Source organism: Monopterus albus, unplaced genomic scaffold, assembly GCF_001952655.1.
Source record: "Monopterus albus unplaced genomic scaffold, M_albus_1.0 scaffold79.1, whole genome shotgun sequence".
NCBI classification, from domain to species: domain Eukaryota; kingdom Metazoa; phylum Chordata; class Actinopteri; order Synbranchiformes; family Synbranchidae; genus Monopterus; species Monopterus albus.
In genome coordinates, this window is record NW_018127959.1 from 380,422 (window position 1) to 395,019 (window position 14,598).

The window sequence follows — 14,598 nt, forward strand, 5'->3', positions numbered from 1 at the left end:
CAGGGGGTCCAGGGTGTCCAGTATACTGCTCTGAATGCGGGCCAGCACCACTCTCTCAAAGCACTTCATAATGATTGGGGTGAGGGGGATCATTTTTAATTTTGCAGCACTTGTTTCATCCAGCATAATCAACACCATGTCTACAGCAGCAGGAAGAATGAGCTGCTCAGCAATTGTGTGGTTGTTTTTCACTGGACAATTCTGTATCCAACTTTGAATGAAGCCATTTGTCCTTTGCTGTTCACTGATGCAGATTTTACCATGCGATTTTCATGCTGATGGTTTTCTGCCAGTTTTCTTTGAAAGAAGTCGAGTGGCTTCTTAACCTGACTGGGGTGTGTTGTCTCTCTAAATGTCTTAATTTGTTGGGTCTCATGCTGTCTGCTGCCAGCAGCTTAAGACACAAGACACACATGGGTCCCTCCTCAGCCCCCACCATTTCCACCATGAATTCAAGATGGGCTTCATTGTGGGCTTTTTGGTTGATAAGGCTACTGCCTGTTGTTTCTTTGTCTGCTTGCGCTGAATCGCCTTTTTTTGTGGTCCATGTATCACATTTATCCATTTACGTTATTATACCCACTACGTACACTATTGGCGCTCTGTGTGAGCGTTTCCTTATATTGTTGCATGTTAACATGCCGATGTTAAACAGTTATTGTTGCACTATGGTTCCACTTTTTTCTCCCGGGCCCCGAACTGATGTTATTTTAATTTATTTTAATTTACTTGTATTAATGACCCATTTCTAATTTTCTTCATTCATTGCGCCCCACCTGTCATGTCTTTATTCCCCACTAGTGGGGCGAGCCCCACACTTTGAAAAGCAGGGGTCTAACCCAAGTTTTCAGTCTTGTGTCACTTATAAAAAGATACAGCTTTTGGAGAAAAATGTTTTTGTTTTTGTTACAAAGATACAAATAACAAGAAACAATATTTTATACATGAACTGTATTCTTGACATTACTCTAAAAATGTACTTTACGTATAGGATACAACAGCTACTACTACTAATAATAATAATAATAATACGAAGAAGAAGAAGAAGAAGAAGAAAAAAATTAAAGTTGCTTCCTGTTACAATAATGTCATTTCTTCATGTTTCTCTGAGATGAATTCAATATAAAAATAATATCTGCCAAGCAGGAAGCTGAATACATTTCTTAATGCATTGCCAGTGTCACATTCTGCTGTGTTTATGTCTGTGCTCCTCTTACCACATCTTTGTGGTCCTTATTGGCAAAGTCAAAGGCAGGAAGGATGGACTTGAACTTGTTGAGAATCTCATTGTGCCTCGTCATGTCAGTGGCCAGAATGCATCTGCAGTTACGACACAATAAACCCCACAGTGTGTTAGGTGGTGGCACTGGGACTAAACACACTACGGTACGATTATTAGAAAAACAATCTCACTTGATTATTCCCTCTCTGATCCGTTTGTATTGATCCATGGGCAGATTTCTGAAGATGTTGCTCTCTGTCTACAAAACAAAATGTCCTGTTGTTATTTTGGCTGACAGGCTCCATCTTAACACTAAAATGTAAGTTCATGGCTGCTGGGACAGAAAGTGTGGAGCAGTTTGTTGTTGTCCTCACCTTCTCCAGTATCTCAAACGCTACAGCACAGTGATGGTTCTCCAGCGGAGAGATGTCATTGTAGCGAAGAGCAAGTTCAGTCCGAGCATTTATCTGAACATTGGTCAAAGATTATAAAGCTTCTGATTACCATTAAATACAGATGATGCTGAAGCAGTTCAATATGCAGTGGTGTTAGTGTTGTTGTCCCAAACTGAAAAACTATTAAAGTTCAAATGTATATGTATATAACTTGAGAAATCAATGTTTTTAAATCCATATGAGATAAATAAGAGTAAGGTGTTAAACGTAGGAATAGACAGCAGTAGGTGAAACAGACTGGTAAGGTACATCATGTGCTTGTGTTAGTTGTACATTTCTGTACAGTGTAGACCAGCATTTAATTTTATGTGGCTTAAAAACAAAAGAATGGAAAAAAGTCATTGAAAATAGGGGCCTCAGAGTAGAACCTCACTGCAACAACGGCCAGTTTACCTGTGATCATTGATCATAAAGTGATCACACCTGCGATTTCCAGCTAAGGCAAACTGCATGAACAGGGATATAAAGAACCTGTGAACATCAGAGCTGTCTCAGTTTTGGCCTAGGTTGGGTCTAATGCATCGATTCTCACTTTTTGCTGTTTAAATCAAGCAGCACAGTCTGTGGAGGCACAAAGAGAGAATTTCATATACCTGATATGCATTGTTGTACCCTGTGTGGTCGAGGTCATGGCAGACTGCAGAGGTCAGCATGATCAGCAGGTCGATACCGTCCATCTTACGCCTCAGGTCGGTCAGCCAAATCAAACCGTACATCTGTTCCAAGAAACAGGGAAGTACAATGGAAGCTGTAGATGTTCTGCTGCACACAGTCTGGAAAGAAGAGGGTACCATCCAGTCTTTTAATAAGAGTGTGTGTCCACCAGCTCTACAAGGAAATGTCTAGCTCTTTAGCTGCTAACTGCTCAACTTGTGTTCACCAGTGAGTTGCTAACTTTGTCTGTCTGCTGTTTGGTGCTGAGCAGGCGGCTACAACATGACAAATGAAGTGAGAGGGCACCAACACAGGAAAGGTGTGGGCTGTAAAACCAAAACAGTGAGCTGATACTTTGAACTAAGAATCAGGATGGTCTGATGACACACACACACACACACACACACACACTTACCATCTGAGTAACACAGAAGCAGTGTTTGAAGTTGTGGAATGGGATGTTGTTATATCGTCGGTAGACTTCGAACAGGAACCGTTGTAGTATGTCAGACTCAATGGTGAAGGTTGCTATGAAATCTAAATCTGTATACATGACCTGTAGGAGCACCATGATCTCTGCATCCTCCCACTGCCTGAACACACACACACACACACACACACATGTAATACACAACACCATGGGAAGGTACTTTTAAGTGGGAAGAGTAGGTGACTTTGTCATTTAGGTCCCTACAGGTGTACTTGTAGCTGAATGCCCCAGACAGATTAGGGAAGTCAGAACATGTTGGGAAACAGACCGACACGTTGGTTTTAGTCTTCATTTGATTTGGGGTCTTGCTGGCAATAACAAACAGGTATATTAATGCTAGCTATATTTTATTTGGGTTTCAAAGGAATCCTGTCATTTGTAAATGATTATGTGACATCCCAAGCTTTGGCTTTTGTTTTGTAGCCTGTGCATCACCTCATATCCATCCACCTCCATCATCATGAGTTTGCTTTAAAAGCTTCTGGACAAATGAAATGATGACCAAGCCTCAGTGAATGCAAAATGAACCTCTTCCCACAGAAACTCACTTCAAACATGATGTGTTGATTAAGCCTTTTATAAAGACCATCTTTTGATTTGTGAGCGCTCTCTGAGCCTATTCATATTGAGATGAGGGGGTCGATCAGAAGAAAAGGGCCAGGGCTCCAGTCCTCTTCAGAAACGCATCAGAGGTGGTTACTGGGCACGGCTGTCATTAGCTGACCTATCTGCTTCACTGTCTGTACACCGAGGAAACAGGTGCACTGATTGTTTGTGATCACACATACCTGTCCATCTCCACTGTCAGACTCCTGCTGTTCAAACTGAAACCTACCAGTTGTCAAAGTTTGGGGTCTTTAAGTACTGCCTCACTTCTTCTGATACCTCCAGAGAGCTGAGAAGGTGACAGCATACAAACATTCATGATAACTAGATATTCCAGCTTATAATATCTAGACATTATTTACTTTTAGTGAGTTTTGTGTGTGAACCTGCCTCATTTGAAGGAACTTTTCCTGTACATGCTCACACTCCTCCCTGGTTTTGCGCAGGGTTCTCTTGTGGTAAAATGGGGAGGGCTTGTGTGTTCCCTCTGACAGGTCTTTAAACAATCCAAGCCAGCTCAGATGCTCCACACTCTGGAAAAGAATGGGAATAGAACCTGTTAGTTATGCCTGGAGGTTAGAAAAACACATCGTTCCTCACATTTCATGAACAGCTTTAAAACTCTGGCTGAACCTCTAATTTCTCCCGGAATGAATCCACCTGTTTCTTCATCTCATACACAACTGCAGGAGTCTCTCCAGCCTCGATTAGGATTTTCTTCTCCAGGTCCTGCAGTCTGAGCTCACACACCATCAGTGAGGTTGTAAATCAGCAGAGATTCATGTAAAACTTTGGATTGTGTTGTACAAAGTCTCAAGATTTCCCACTTACCTTTTCTCCATGGATGACAGGTCAAATCCTAGTGCACCAGCAAGTTCTGCACCTGGAATGACAAAAAAGATGGAGACTCAACAGTTTTAAACTAAACTCAAGCACTGCAATGTTGGTTAAGGCTAGGTTAAGGATAACCTAACGGCTCACTGTTGCAGTCGGCAGCCACCACCTCCAGCTTGTAGCGGGACTGTGGGCTGTTGGGCTCCAGATTTGGAGAGATGTTGATGATGTTGCCTTTGGGGTTGTACAGCTTCAGGATGTCGTGGGGTCCTGCCTCGGCTGCAGAGCGGAACAGATCTGGAAAGAATGGCCCTGCGTTTATTTCACACTTTGTCCTGAGAAATGATTAAACTTTTTTTTGTGGTAGAGCAAACCTAACCGTGTGCAGAAGAAGTTGAAAGCACTAACAGTTGGTAAGCTAGTGGTACTTTAGGCACCACTTTTAGGTTATTTTTTAAATAAACAGTTTGAAGTTGTAACTAGCTTTATTTATTTATTCAGAATAATTTACTGACAGATAATTTCCACCATTATGCCATTGTTACTGTAATTAAACCTTTAATAAGAATGACTTTTCACTTGCTAGCTTGTGAAGAATCCCTTTGACAAACTGTACGATCACTGAGTTCCTGGGAAATGGCTGCACACAAACTGGACTAAACCTCATATTTTTCTATAACCCACTGACCATTTATTATTGGATTATCATCATTATATGCAACTGCATTATTAAAAATAGAAACACTGGGCAAAAGGGGGTTTCACAACCTGGCAACCAGTGGTGGAATGTAACTAAGTATTTACTTACGTATTGTACTAATTAGAGGTACTGAATGTGAATTTGAATACCAGTGGCAACCTCAAACTCACTCAGAATAAAGGCTTAATGGCTTGTCACTGATATAAGGAATACATAATAACACAGTACTTATGGAGCAGTGCCTTCTTTTGCCTTCTCACCTCACAGGCAGACATAAACAAACATCTCAAACCAGCGCTAGACAAAGCTTCAGCCCAATGTAGCTGGTGAGAAGCTGTCAGGGCAGCTGTACAGCTGTCTGCAGCTCAGACAACCTTCAACACACACACACAGTTCTTTCACCTGCTTGTGTAATGACTGATGCATGAATTTGATCCATGCATTGATCACATGTGTTTTCTTGTTTGCAAAAATGCTTTTAGAATATTTGCAGTGAATTGTTCTCTGGTAATGATACTGAAATGAACCCTCTCTTCATGAAATCATTATAATAACAGAGCAGATGTTCACATTATTATTTACTTTCTTTTAATTAATGTATTGGCTAAAATGGCTACGTAGCATGGGGGAGGTCTGGCAGATGGCCAACATATAAAAAACTTTAGGTAGTGATGTATCCTACCTTTGACGTCCTGGGCAGGGCAATCCAGTGGAAACTCAGCCTGCTCCGGTCTCCCATTCATTGTGAAGTAGATAATTTTTGTTTCCATGTCATACACTTAGAATCAGTGATGTTGCTGTGTGCACTGCTGATCTGTATCTACTGTCTGTCTCACCTAATTATTTGACTGGTAAATACTCCACCTCCTTATTATTATTCTCTCCATCTCCTCTTCTGCTCCCCCTTCCCATCCTGTGTATTGCAGCATGTTTCCAAACAACAGTAGAAATAATTCATTCTAATTAACACTCAGTTTTTTCCTAATTGTATTATTATTATCATAAGTTATGAGCTTGTTCATATAATTTACAGTTATGATAAAAAGAAAATGAAAGGACTAAAAGAAGAAGTTAAAGAAAAGACATTCAAAAGCAATATACATTATATTGTATATTGCATGATGTGAGCATTGTGTTAATGCTTGTGTAGATGTAGTAATCACCAAACATGTGGGAGGAATGAATATCAGCAAATATCAGCAAATTCGAGAGGGGGGTGCTTTCGGTACATTACACTAGTTGCATCGATTGATGGAGGTCAGCGACGTAACCCTCCGGGCCTGCAGGTGGCGCTGTGCAGGGCGCACGGCTGTAGCTAACACTCAGGCTAACCTTCCCTCTGCGATCCTTTGCTTGTCACCACATGGACAACCGGAAGAAGATACCAACGTGGTTTCTGGGCAGTGTGACGTTGGTTCGAGCTTATAACTCATGGCTCGTGTAATTAATTGAACAAAATGACTGAAACTAAAGCAGAAATGGCAACTGAGCCGGCGAAGGAACTGCTGGCGTTGAATCCTGAACAAGAGTCTGACTTCAAGAAGAAGGTTCAGGAGGCGAAGAAGAACAAATCGGGCAAGGTGGGTCAGGGCCCTCAGAGAAATAACGACTAATTTATCTCCAATATCTTTTCTGTTTATTCACAGAGGTAACAGGTGTTACCACGTTCTCTGAGTTAGAATTTCTATTTTAACGGGACTCAACATTGGCCACTGTTTATTTATATATATGTATGTTGGTTTGAGCTTACGACTCATGGCTCGTGTAATTAATTGAACAAAATGACCGAAAATAAAGCAGAAAGCATGTATGTATATGCCAAAAGGATACCCCTTGTAACGTTAGTAGAGTCCAGTATAGCCGTTAATTAAAACGGTGGCTCGAGAGGTTCACATACAATGATACGAGCTAAGCCTGGTGGCAGCTTCCAGCCTGGCCGAGGGTCAACACTGGGCCTAACGGTACCTGTCGGGCAGCGTCGGCTTCAGAGTCGTTCAGCGTCGTTTTAGTATGAATCAGAGTTGTGATACTCTGCCAGCAAAGATACGTAACACAAAAATAAATGTAGCAGCCGGTATTGAATAATAACAGCAGAACTATTAATGGATCAACACTAAATCAGTGACAGGTTCATTTAGCATCATAACAATGTAGGACTATTGTTGTGTGTATGTTAACCACGTTCTCTTAAAAACCTTTATTTTGGGCCAAACCTCACTAAAACACAAGCTGTTTCACTATTCCAGTGTAACACCAGTTATATTTTTTACTCCAGTTGTAACAGAACAGCCAGTTCATCAATAAGTTCACCTGTACCTGTCAGCAGCCAAGTTAATAAGGTGCAATGAAGCAAATGCGTTTCTCAACGTGATTTTGTATTATATAAAATGCACATTTGTCATCTGTGCAACTTTGCCTTCTGGCTTATTGTATTTCTTTCCTCAGAAGAACCGTTTGACCCCCGGAGTGGTTTATGTCGGGCACCTGCCACGGGGGCTGTTTGAGCCTCAGCTCCAGTCCTACTTCGAACAGTTCGGAAAGGTCCTGAGGCTGCGGTTGTCCAGGAGTAAAAAGGTAACCCAGAGGATGGAATAGCACAGTACACAAACATGGTTGACATATCTGACAGTGGAAGACCTGGGCTAATTCAGATTGCTTCCATGAAAGAACATTGTAGAGATTAAAATGTTTAGTTAATAAGATCATTTGAGCCAACCAGCCAACCAGCCAGTCAGCCAGCCAGTCAGCCAGCCTCTTTGGTTTTCATCACGTGTCCTGCCCCTGGCAAATAAAGCAAGAGCAAAGATTTAGATTTTCTGTGGTCCTATCATTTCGACTGGACAGGTAGTATTCATGCTGCTGATTTTTCACTGCTCAGTATTTAAAGTTTTGGCTCAGACTGAAAATGATCTCAGGTTTAATGGTGACCTGTGGTCAGATAACTGAGCCTAAAGTACTGTGGTACGTTTAGCTTATCACCTTCTTACCTAGTTGCAGAGTGATAAAACCCATGTGCCAACAAAATGATGACGTTAAACGGAAATCAGATGATCATAAAAGTCAAATGCATGTGTGTATTTTGAAATCACAGACACGTGATATTTACCTTTTTCCGCTTCAAACTTGTCACATCCTTTTACTTACAGACAGGTGGAAGCAAAGGCTATGCATTTGTAGAGTTTGACTGTGATGAAGTAGCCAGGATTGTTGCAGAAACCATGAACAACTACCTCATGGGAGAGAGACTCATCAAATGTGAGTATTGTTCATGCAGAAGTGGGTTAGTTCCCAACATGATTCCGTTTTCTCCGACAGAAGTCATGGTGAGGTCGCTTGGCACACACGGGTTAACACAGAAGAAAACAACACATTAGATCTGTCAGTTCCATGACACAAAAACAGAAGTGCGGTGCTTCCCACAGAATTAGTTTGTACTTGTGGGAGGATGTCATGTTTTCATAATTATTTTTTTTTTTAAATCATGGTGTTCATGCTTTTTTTTTTAATGACAGCAGTCGATATATTTGGAATATATTTGATGATGATGATGATGATGTAACAACTGAACTTATTTTGTTGTGCTGTTTCTCAGGTCATGTGGTTCCACCAGAGAAAGTGCATGAGAAGTTGTTTGTTGGCTCCCAGAGGGAATTTAGAAAACCCACTAACCCTGTTGTAGCTCGCTACAACAGAAAACGCTCAGCCGACCAGGTTGAGAAGACGAAAGCCAAACTCCTGCGGAAAGAATCAAAGCTTCGCAAGAAGCTAGCTGCACATGGCATCGAATATGACTTCCCTGGATTTGTAAGTGTTTGTAGTTTGTAGTGCCGTGCTACATTTATAGCACAGAGGTAGAATAAAGGTATGTTGTGTATTGACACAACCCTAAACTCTGTCAGCTCTCAGTCATGTGTCAAGCTCTTATGTGCATGAACAAGTACTGGCATGACACAGCTGACCAAGGAACATTATGTAGGCAAGGGTCCAGTTAGTTTTGAACCCTTACAATGTGGCCACTGTGTTAAAAAGATTCAATCTCCCACACAGCTCTTTCCTCTGTTGATGTTACTCAACATGAAGCTGAGACTTGACAGTGTAGTTGTTCATTATTTTATTTGAAATGGGATGTACTGAAGCCCAGACCCTGAAGAATAAAACATGTCCAAATGTTTTTACAGTCTCAACTGTATCACAGCTACATGTTTTAGTGGAACATAAAAACTTGAGTACTGTACTGATGTGCTTTCTTATTATTATTATTAGTAGTAGTAATAGTATAGAGGCAAATATCAGGAAACAAAGTAACACCTGTACAAGGTAATCCAATACATCAACCCTGTGATAAATCCTCCTTTTTAAGAAATGACAATGTGCAAATACTTGTAGTCTGGACTGCACATACCTCTCATCACAATCTAGAAACTACTACTGCTACTACTAGTGGTATTTGTTTACTTGTTTTTGTTTGCATCATGTTAACTTGTGCATGTCTTGCTTCTCCAGGCTGCCCAGGTGAAAAAGTCCTCTGTTGCCATGAATGCGTCCACATGTAGCGATGTAAGGACAACACACTGTGTTATGTTTAGCTTGGGCACAGACTGAAAATGAGCCCAGGTGTATCAGTGATCTGGGGTCAGATAACTGTGCCTATAGTGGTCTGGTGCATAAAGCTTACTGCGTGTGTCTCTTGGTGGCTGCGTGATAAAACCCATGTACCAACATGATGATTGACTTCTTTTGCTCAAAGAAATCCTCATTAGCCCCTCTGTACCAGAATGACCACGTGAGACTAATGAGCTTTTCTGTTCCACTTCAGGACACCACACCAGTGTGCACCCCTTCTTTCCTGGAGAGGAGGAAGACCATGGCCGTTGATGATGATGAAGATGATGAGATTATTATTAAGATGCCATCTGCAGAGAAAGATGAAGAGTGCTCCTCCTCAGTGGAGGAGGAAGATGGTGATGAGGATGACGGAGAGAGCGAGGAACCCTCTGAAGAGGAGGCAGAGGCGGAGTGAAAGTGGTCAGCTTCATAGGACTGTGTTAGGGCAGAGATACGGTCCACCAGGATCGCGTGGTCGTAGGTTTGCTTTGAGAGAGATGGGACAACTTTGAACTGTTCTTATGAGAGATTCTACTGTAACTGGATGTTAGAGTGAGTGGTTGGTGCTCACTGATCCTGATTTATGGGCAACAGCTTGGACTTCTTCAACAAAGGCGACTTTCTGTGTCGGTCTTGCAGCAGGGTCTTTACTCTGCCATACACTGCTGTAGTTGCTTTTTAACATCACCTGTCTAAAATGTGGATAAATCTTTACTAGGTGAACTATTACATGTAAAAATAAATGAGAATATAGTCTGGAGCAGTTACTCTGATATGTTTAATATGTTGTTCTGCAGAACAATGAGCAAGAAAAACACTCTTACTGCCAGTGCAACAGGTCTTTTCCACCAGGTCAGGAGAAGTGCAGTAGTAGTAGTGGAACTACTAAAATGAAAGATGGCTCAATTCTATTTAGGTCCTTTAGTTAAAGCCTGGTGTGGACCCTTATCTCTCAGCTCACTTAAATCATGATTAATTACACTTATGCTTTTTCTATCAAGTAAAACCTGCTGGTGAGAAAGTGCCATGGAACATTGTGCTTGTATTTAATTGCCTTCAATGCTGAATAGACTCGAAGCTGTAATAACTGTATGAAATGTAGCATGTTCCTACAACCAAATGGAAGACACTGCAGTTTGAAATATATTTGCTCATAATTAATCCTTACTGTTAACAAGTAATAGTCGTGACCCATCTACCGCCACAGATTGTGAAGGGTGTGAATCAAATTGTGTTTGACCCCCAGGCCCTTGTACAAAGTGGAGACTGTAGAACAATATGGTATTGTCAAATAAAACAGTTGTACATAATTTAAACTGAGCTATGTCAGTGTTTTTGGGTGATCTCTTCCATGTCGACAGCATTGTATGAACTATGATTTTATCTTGAGTTGGCAGTGAACCCCATATATACGTGTTTTTGTACAGTGAGTAGAACCGTCACTGCTGTATGCTCGTTGAATTGGAACTACCTTTGCACAGCACCTGAAAGGCAGACTCGGTGTATCCAGTAGATGTCGCTGCACGTCGACTTGTACACATCCATGAAACCAACCGACGGGGTTTGTTTTTTTTGCCCTGCCATGCGCCAGTTTTCCAAGTGCCAACATCATCCCTGGACCGACTGCGCATGCGCACGACGATCCCATTCTTGTCCTGCGGGCAGCATTCCGGGTGGAGAGAGAAAGACAGAGGAGCGCTGAGGCCGTACACTATATTTACAACAAAAAACACGGGCTGTATGTCTGGAGCAGCTTCGGCGTTTCATCAGGATATGGTAAGTAGAAACTGGAACAATGTTGACACACCTTGTTGTCACATTTTCTTCGTTTTGTGCTGCTCTTGTGCCTGGCTGGGAACCTACGTTCATTGAAAGGAACGGCTTCGCTAGGGGCTAGCTTTAGCTTTTATTCCCATCTCATCTACTTTGTCTGGTCTGACACAGTGGAAAGGTTAGCCAGCTGTTTCAGAGAGAAGAAGAAAGAACCGGGTGATTTATGGCCACGGGAGTAAAACACAGGGAGGGAGGGAGGGAGGGAGGGGGCTTTTGTTTTACGTCTGCCGTCAAGCTGGAGGCTGTCAAGGCACTGTTGGCATTGTTAGCAGTGATGGTCAGGCTCTAAGCTAGCTGGAGCTAATGCTCTCTCTCTCTCTCTCTTTCTCTCTCTGTGCGTGTGCGTTTGTGTGGCAAAATATTGCAGCTTTTTAACATTTACTTAACACTTATGCACACACTCTCATACACAAATGTCAGTCCATACACAGGAACAGTACATCTACACATAGATATGTTCCATACATGCACACAGAGCGTTTTATTGGTTCTGTTTGTTTTTATCCTGAATTATTGTGTTGTTCACTTATTTGTTTAGACACTCGGTAAGAGGAGCTGCAAATTAGCTAAATGTCCTTCACACATTTTATGTGATGCTTCACCTGGGTAACAGTGTTTATGTGGATTGTCCCTGTTATAGAAACTAAAAAATACATAAATCCAGGTAGTGTTATCATAGAGCATTAGTTAAAATACAAAGTACACATATTATTTATTTAACAATGTCATTGCACTAATAGGGAGAAGTGAACTGGGTCGATACAGTCATGGCCAAAAATATTGGCACCCTGCAGTTCTGTCTGATAACACACCACTTCTCCCTGAGAATTGTTGCAGGCACAAAGTCTTTGGTATTCTCATGTTTGTGTGTTTTGTTTGCATTGGAACAGCACAAAAAAGCCAAATTGTTCCATTCCACACAGAACTCCAAAAATGGACCGTACAGAATTATTGACGCCTTTTCAAAATCATCAGAAATAGTTGGATATTAGCCTTGTGATGTTCCTCTGGCACAAGCTCATCATATATGAAGAAACGCTGCTTTTCATTGTTTTTGTCTCATAGTTAACTGAACATCTTTGGTTTTTGAAATGTTGTTTGAATAAAAGTAGGCATGTGACAACATTGCTGTGCACATTTTTCAGTGTTCTTCCATTTCTTTTAGACCAAATGATTAGCATCTAAAATAATTGGCAGACGTATGATAAAAATATTTGTTTGATTTGTCAGCATTAGTGTAGCATTAGAATTTCCTTTGTAAACAGAGGTGTCTCTAATTGTTTGGCCCTATAGTGTATATCAGTAGGTTAGCCTTTTTACCACATAAACCATTGTCCTTTTACTAATAGCCTAAATGTCTGATATTTAGAATGACGAATTAGAGATTTTTTTTTATACCAGGAAATTAATCTCATCTCATCTCATTTTCTGTACTGCTTAGTTCCAAATGGGGTTGTGGGGGGGCTGGAGCCAATCCTAGCCGGCATCTGGTGAAAGGCGGGGTACACCCTGGACAGGTCGCCAGTCCATTGCAGGGCCGGTAGTTAATCTGTTTCAACTTAAAAAGATGTGCTAATTAATTCACTCTGTCATTCCTTCTTTTCCTCTAGGGCTATCCAGGCCAGATCCCGGGATAAGACGTAGCCCTGTCCGTCCATCTCCATCTGCTGTATTGCCTGCTCACCAAAACCACCTCTTCTACCACTACACGGTTTGGCTCGGCTCCTCTAAGAGTAGAAAAGGGGCAAAAACACCCCAAGTGGGAGGGAGTAGTAAACTTTCCCCAGCTGCTGTCCAGACACATGCATGCTGCATTGCTGCCATTCCCCAAGCCCTGCTCCGTCCATCCTTAGGGCACGGCCACTAGCTTGCTAGCAAGCTAGCATTTGGCACAAAACAAAGGCCTGTCTTCAGGGATAAAAATACAATCAGACTGTGTACACTTGCCCCTTTCTTTTTACTCCGTTTTCCAGGTCAACCAGCCACATACCCACCAAGAGCATCTCCTTTGATTTAGCTGTCATTCCCACTGCTTTGAGCAGTGGAGGATTGCTAGTACCCAGCCAGTCAGTCAGTCACTTAGCCAGGCACACTGAGGAAGGCACAGGGGGTGTTTATTGGAGGCCAGGATGATGGAGCCCAGTATGGAGAACTGCCTGGCCCAGGTCCTGCAGAAGGATGTGGGCCGGCGACTGCAGGTGGGACAAGAGATCATTGATTACATTTTGGACAAGGAGAAGTCCCACGACCTGGAGCAGGATCAGACAGCACTGGACAAGATGGTCGATGGCATCGCCAGCTCCTGGGTCAACTCCAGCAACTTCAAGGTAAGGTCCACTGGAGAAGCAGTAAACATAGTGTCACCTACACCCACACAGTTTCATTCTTTACTACAAATATCCTTCTGATTTCATTTTCACACTGTTTTACACAAAATATATTTCTGTGTTGTAGCATCTGTGTGTGTGCCTTTTATCCTCGGTTAACGGCTCATTTTCCACCCACTGAAATGCTCCGTATATTGTTGACTGAGTCTCCTCTCAGAGAAGCAGCGTTTTGTTTAGCAGCATGTGTAAAGTGTTGCTTTGCCTTCCATTTATTAGGAAGTGTTTGTCACTGTTCACTGACGGGTGGTTTGTTCTCATGTTTGAAACAAAGGGTTCACAGTAACTTGGCAGTTTGAATCTCTGATATACAAGCTATCAGTCATATAGATCCAGTGCCTTTCCAAATGTCCAAACAGGGCTGAATATTGATGGTTTTCCTTACATATTACTGTAGATAATACCGGCCTTTGTGTCAAATAGAGCAACTAGAAAACAGCTATGCTACAGAGTAAGCTTGTTGCACAATTCAGTTTTTCAGTTGTATAGACTGTACTCCATGTTATTGCACCGCTGTGTAATGGCTTTGTTAATTTAAGGAGGAATTTCCAGCTTTTCTGACTGTTTGCTATTAAGTAGAACAAGATGATCTCGGGCAGGTAGAGGCACATAACAGTGTTTGCCTCCATCATGCTCACATTCTTTTTCTGTGATTAATTGTTCTTTATTTTGGAGTTTACCTGACCCTGAATCGTGATTACATCAGTGGTTTGTTCAGTGCACAACCACAGGTTGCTTTCTTTGATATAACTGTTTGCTAAAGCTCTGATTTACTGTTGGCTTATGCTGCTCTATTTGGGCCAGAGATCTCCTGC

The 14,598-nt window shown here is 41.9% G+C and overlaps 3 protein-coding genes across 27 annotated transcripts in view; 2 read left to right on the top strand and 1 right to left on the bottom strand.

Annotated features, from left to right (window-relative positions):
• Positions 1-5,872, bottom strand: part of LOC109963779 (high affinity cGMP-specific 3',5'-cyclic phosphodiesterase 9A) — a 9,479-nt gene extending 3,607 nt beyond the window's left edge. Inside the window, exons 1-11 of one of the 4 annotated variants that reach the window (XM_020606622.1) lie at positions 5,644-5,872; positions 4,409-4,558; positions 4,259-4,310; positions 4,061-4,163; positions 3,818-3,960; positions 3,657-3,716; positions 2,747-2,924; positions 2,271-2,393; positions 1,597-1,689; positions 1,414-1,481; positions 1,218-1,320 (exon numbers count right to left, since the gene is read on the bottom strand). In XM_020606622.1, the coding sequence (XP_020462278.1) occupies positions 1,218-1,320; positions 1,414-1,481; positions 1,597-1,689; positions 2,271-2,393; positions 2,747-2,924; positions 3,657-3,716; positions 3,818-3,960; positions 4,061-4,163; positions 4,259-4,310; positions 4,409-4,558; positions 5,644-5,731 (1,161 nt within the window). In that variant the 5' untranslated portion in view covers positions 5,732-5,872. Of the gene's footprint in view, positions 1-1,217; positions 1,321-1,413; positions 1,482-1,596; positions 1,690-2,270; positions 2,451-2,746; positions 2,925-3,656; positions 3,717-3,817; positions 3,961-4,060; positions 4,164-4,258; positions 4,311-4,408; positions 4,574-5,643 lie in introns of all 4 variants that reach the window. The other 3 variants (XM_020606620.1, XM_020606621.1, XM_020606619.1) reach the window with 3 other exon arrangements.
• A 436-nt stretch (positions 5,873-6,308) lies between these two features.
• On the top strand, positions 6,309-10,326 carry nifk (nucleolar protein interacting with the FHA domain of MKI67). Of its 2 annotated transcripts, none has more exons than XM_020606645.1 (6): positions 6,309-6,541; positions 7,407-7,535; positions 8,108-8,216; positions 8,554-8,765; positions 9,465-9,518; positions 9,778-10,326. In XM_020606645.1, the coding sequence occupies exons 1-6, from the start codon at positions 6,419-6,421 to the stop codon at positions 9,979-9,981; spliced, it is 831 nt and encodes a 276-aa protein (XP_020462301.1). In that variant the 5' UTR covers positions 6,309-6,418; the 3' UTR covers positions 9,982-10,326. The 2 variants fall into 2 exon arrangements, with proteins under 2 accessions (XP_020462301.1, XP_020462302.1); XM_020606646.1 differs by having other exon boundaries at positions 7,410-7,535.
• Positions 10,327-11,188: 862 nt separating this feature from the next.
• The window catches only part of clasp1a (cytoplasmic linker associated protein 1a), a 67,418-nt gene continuing 64,008 nt past the window's right edge, over positions 11,189-14,598 (top strand). For 11 of the 21 annotated variants that reach the window (XR_002275438.1, XM_020606582.1, XM_020606587.1 and 8 more), the window contains exons 1-2: positions 11,189-11,342; positions 13,010-13,726. Coding sequence is in view for 20 of the 21 variants with exons in the window: in XM_020606582.1 (XP_020462238.1) it covers positions 13,529-13,726 (198 nt within the window). In the remaining variant the exon portion in view is untranslated. The remainder of the gene's footprint in view (positions 11,343-13,009; positions 13,727-14,598) is intronic. The other 10 variants (XM_020606590.1, XM_020606593.1, XM_020606598.1 and 7 more) reach the window with 1 other exon arrangement.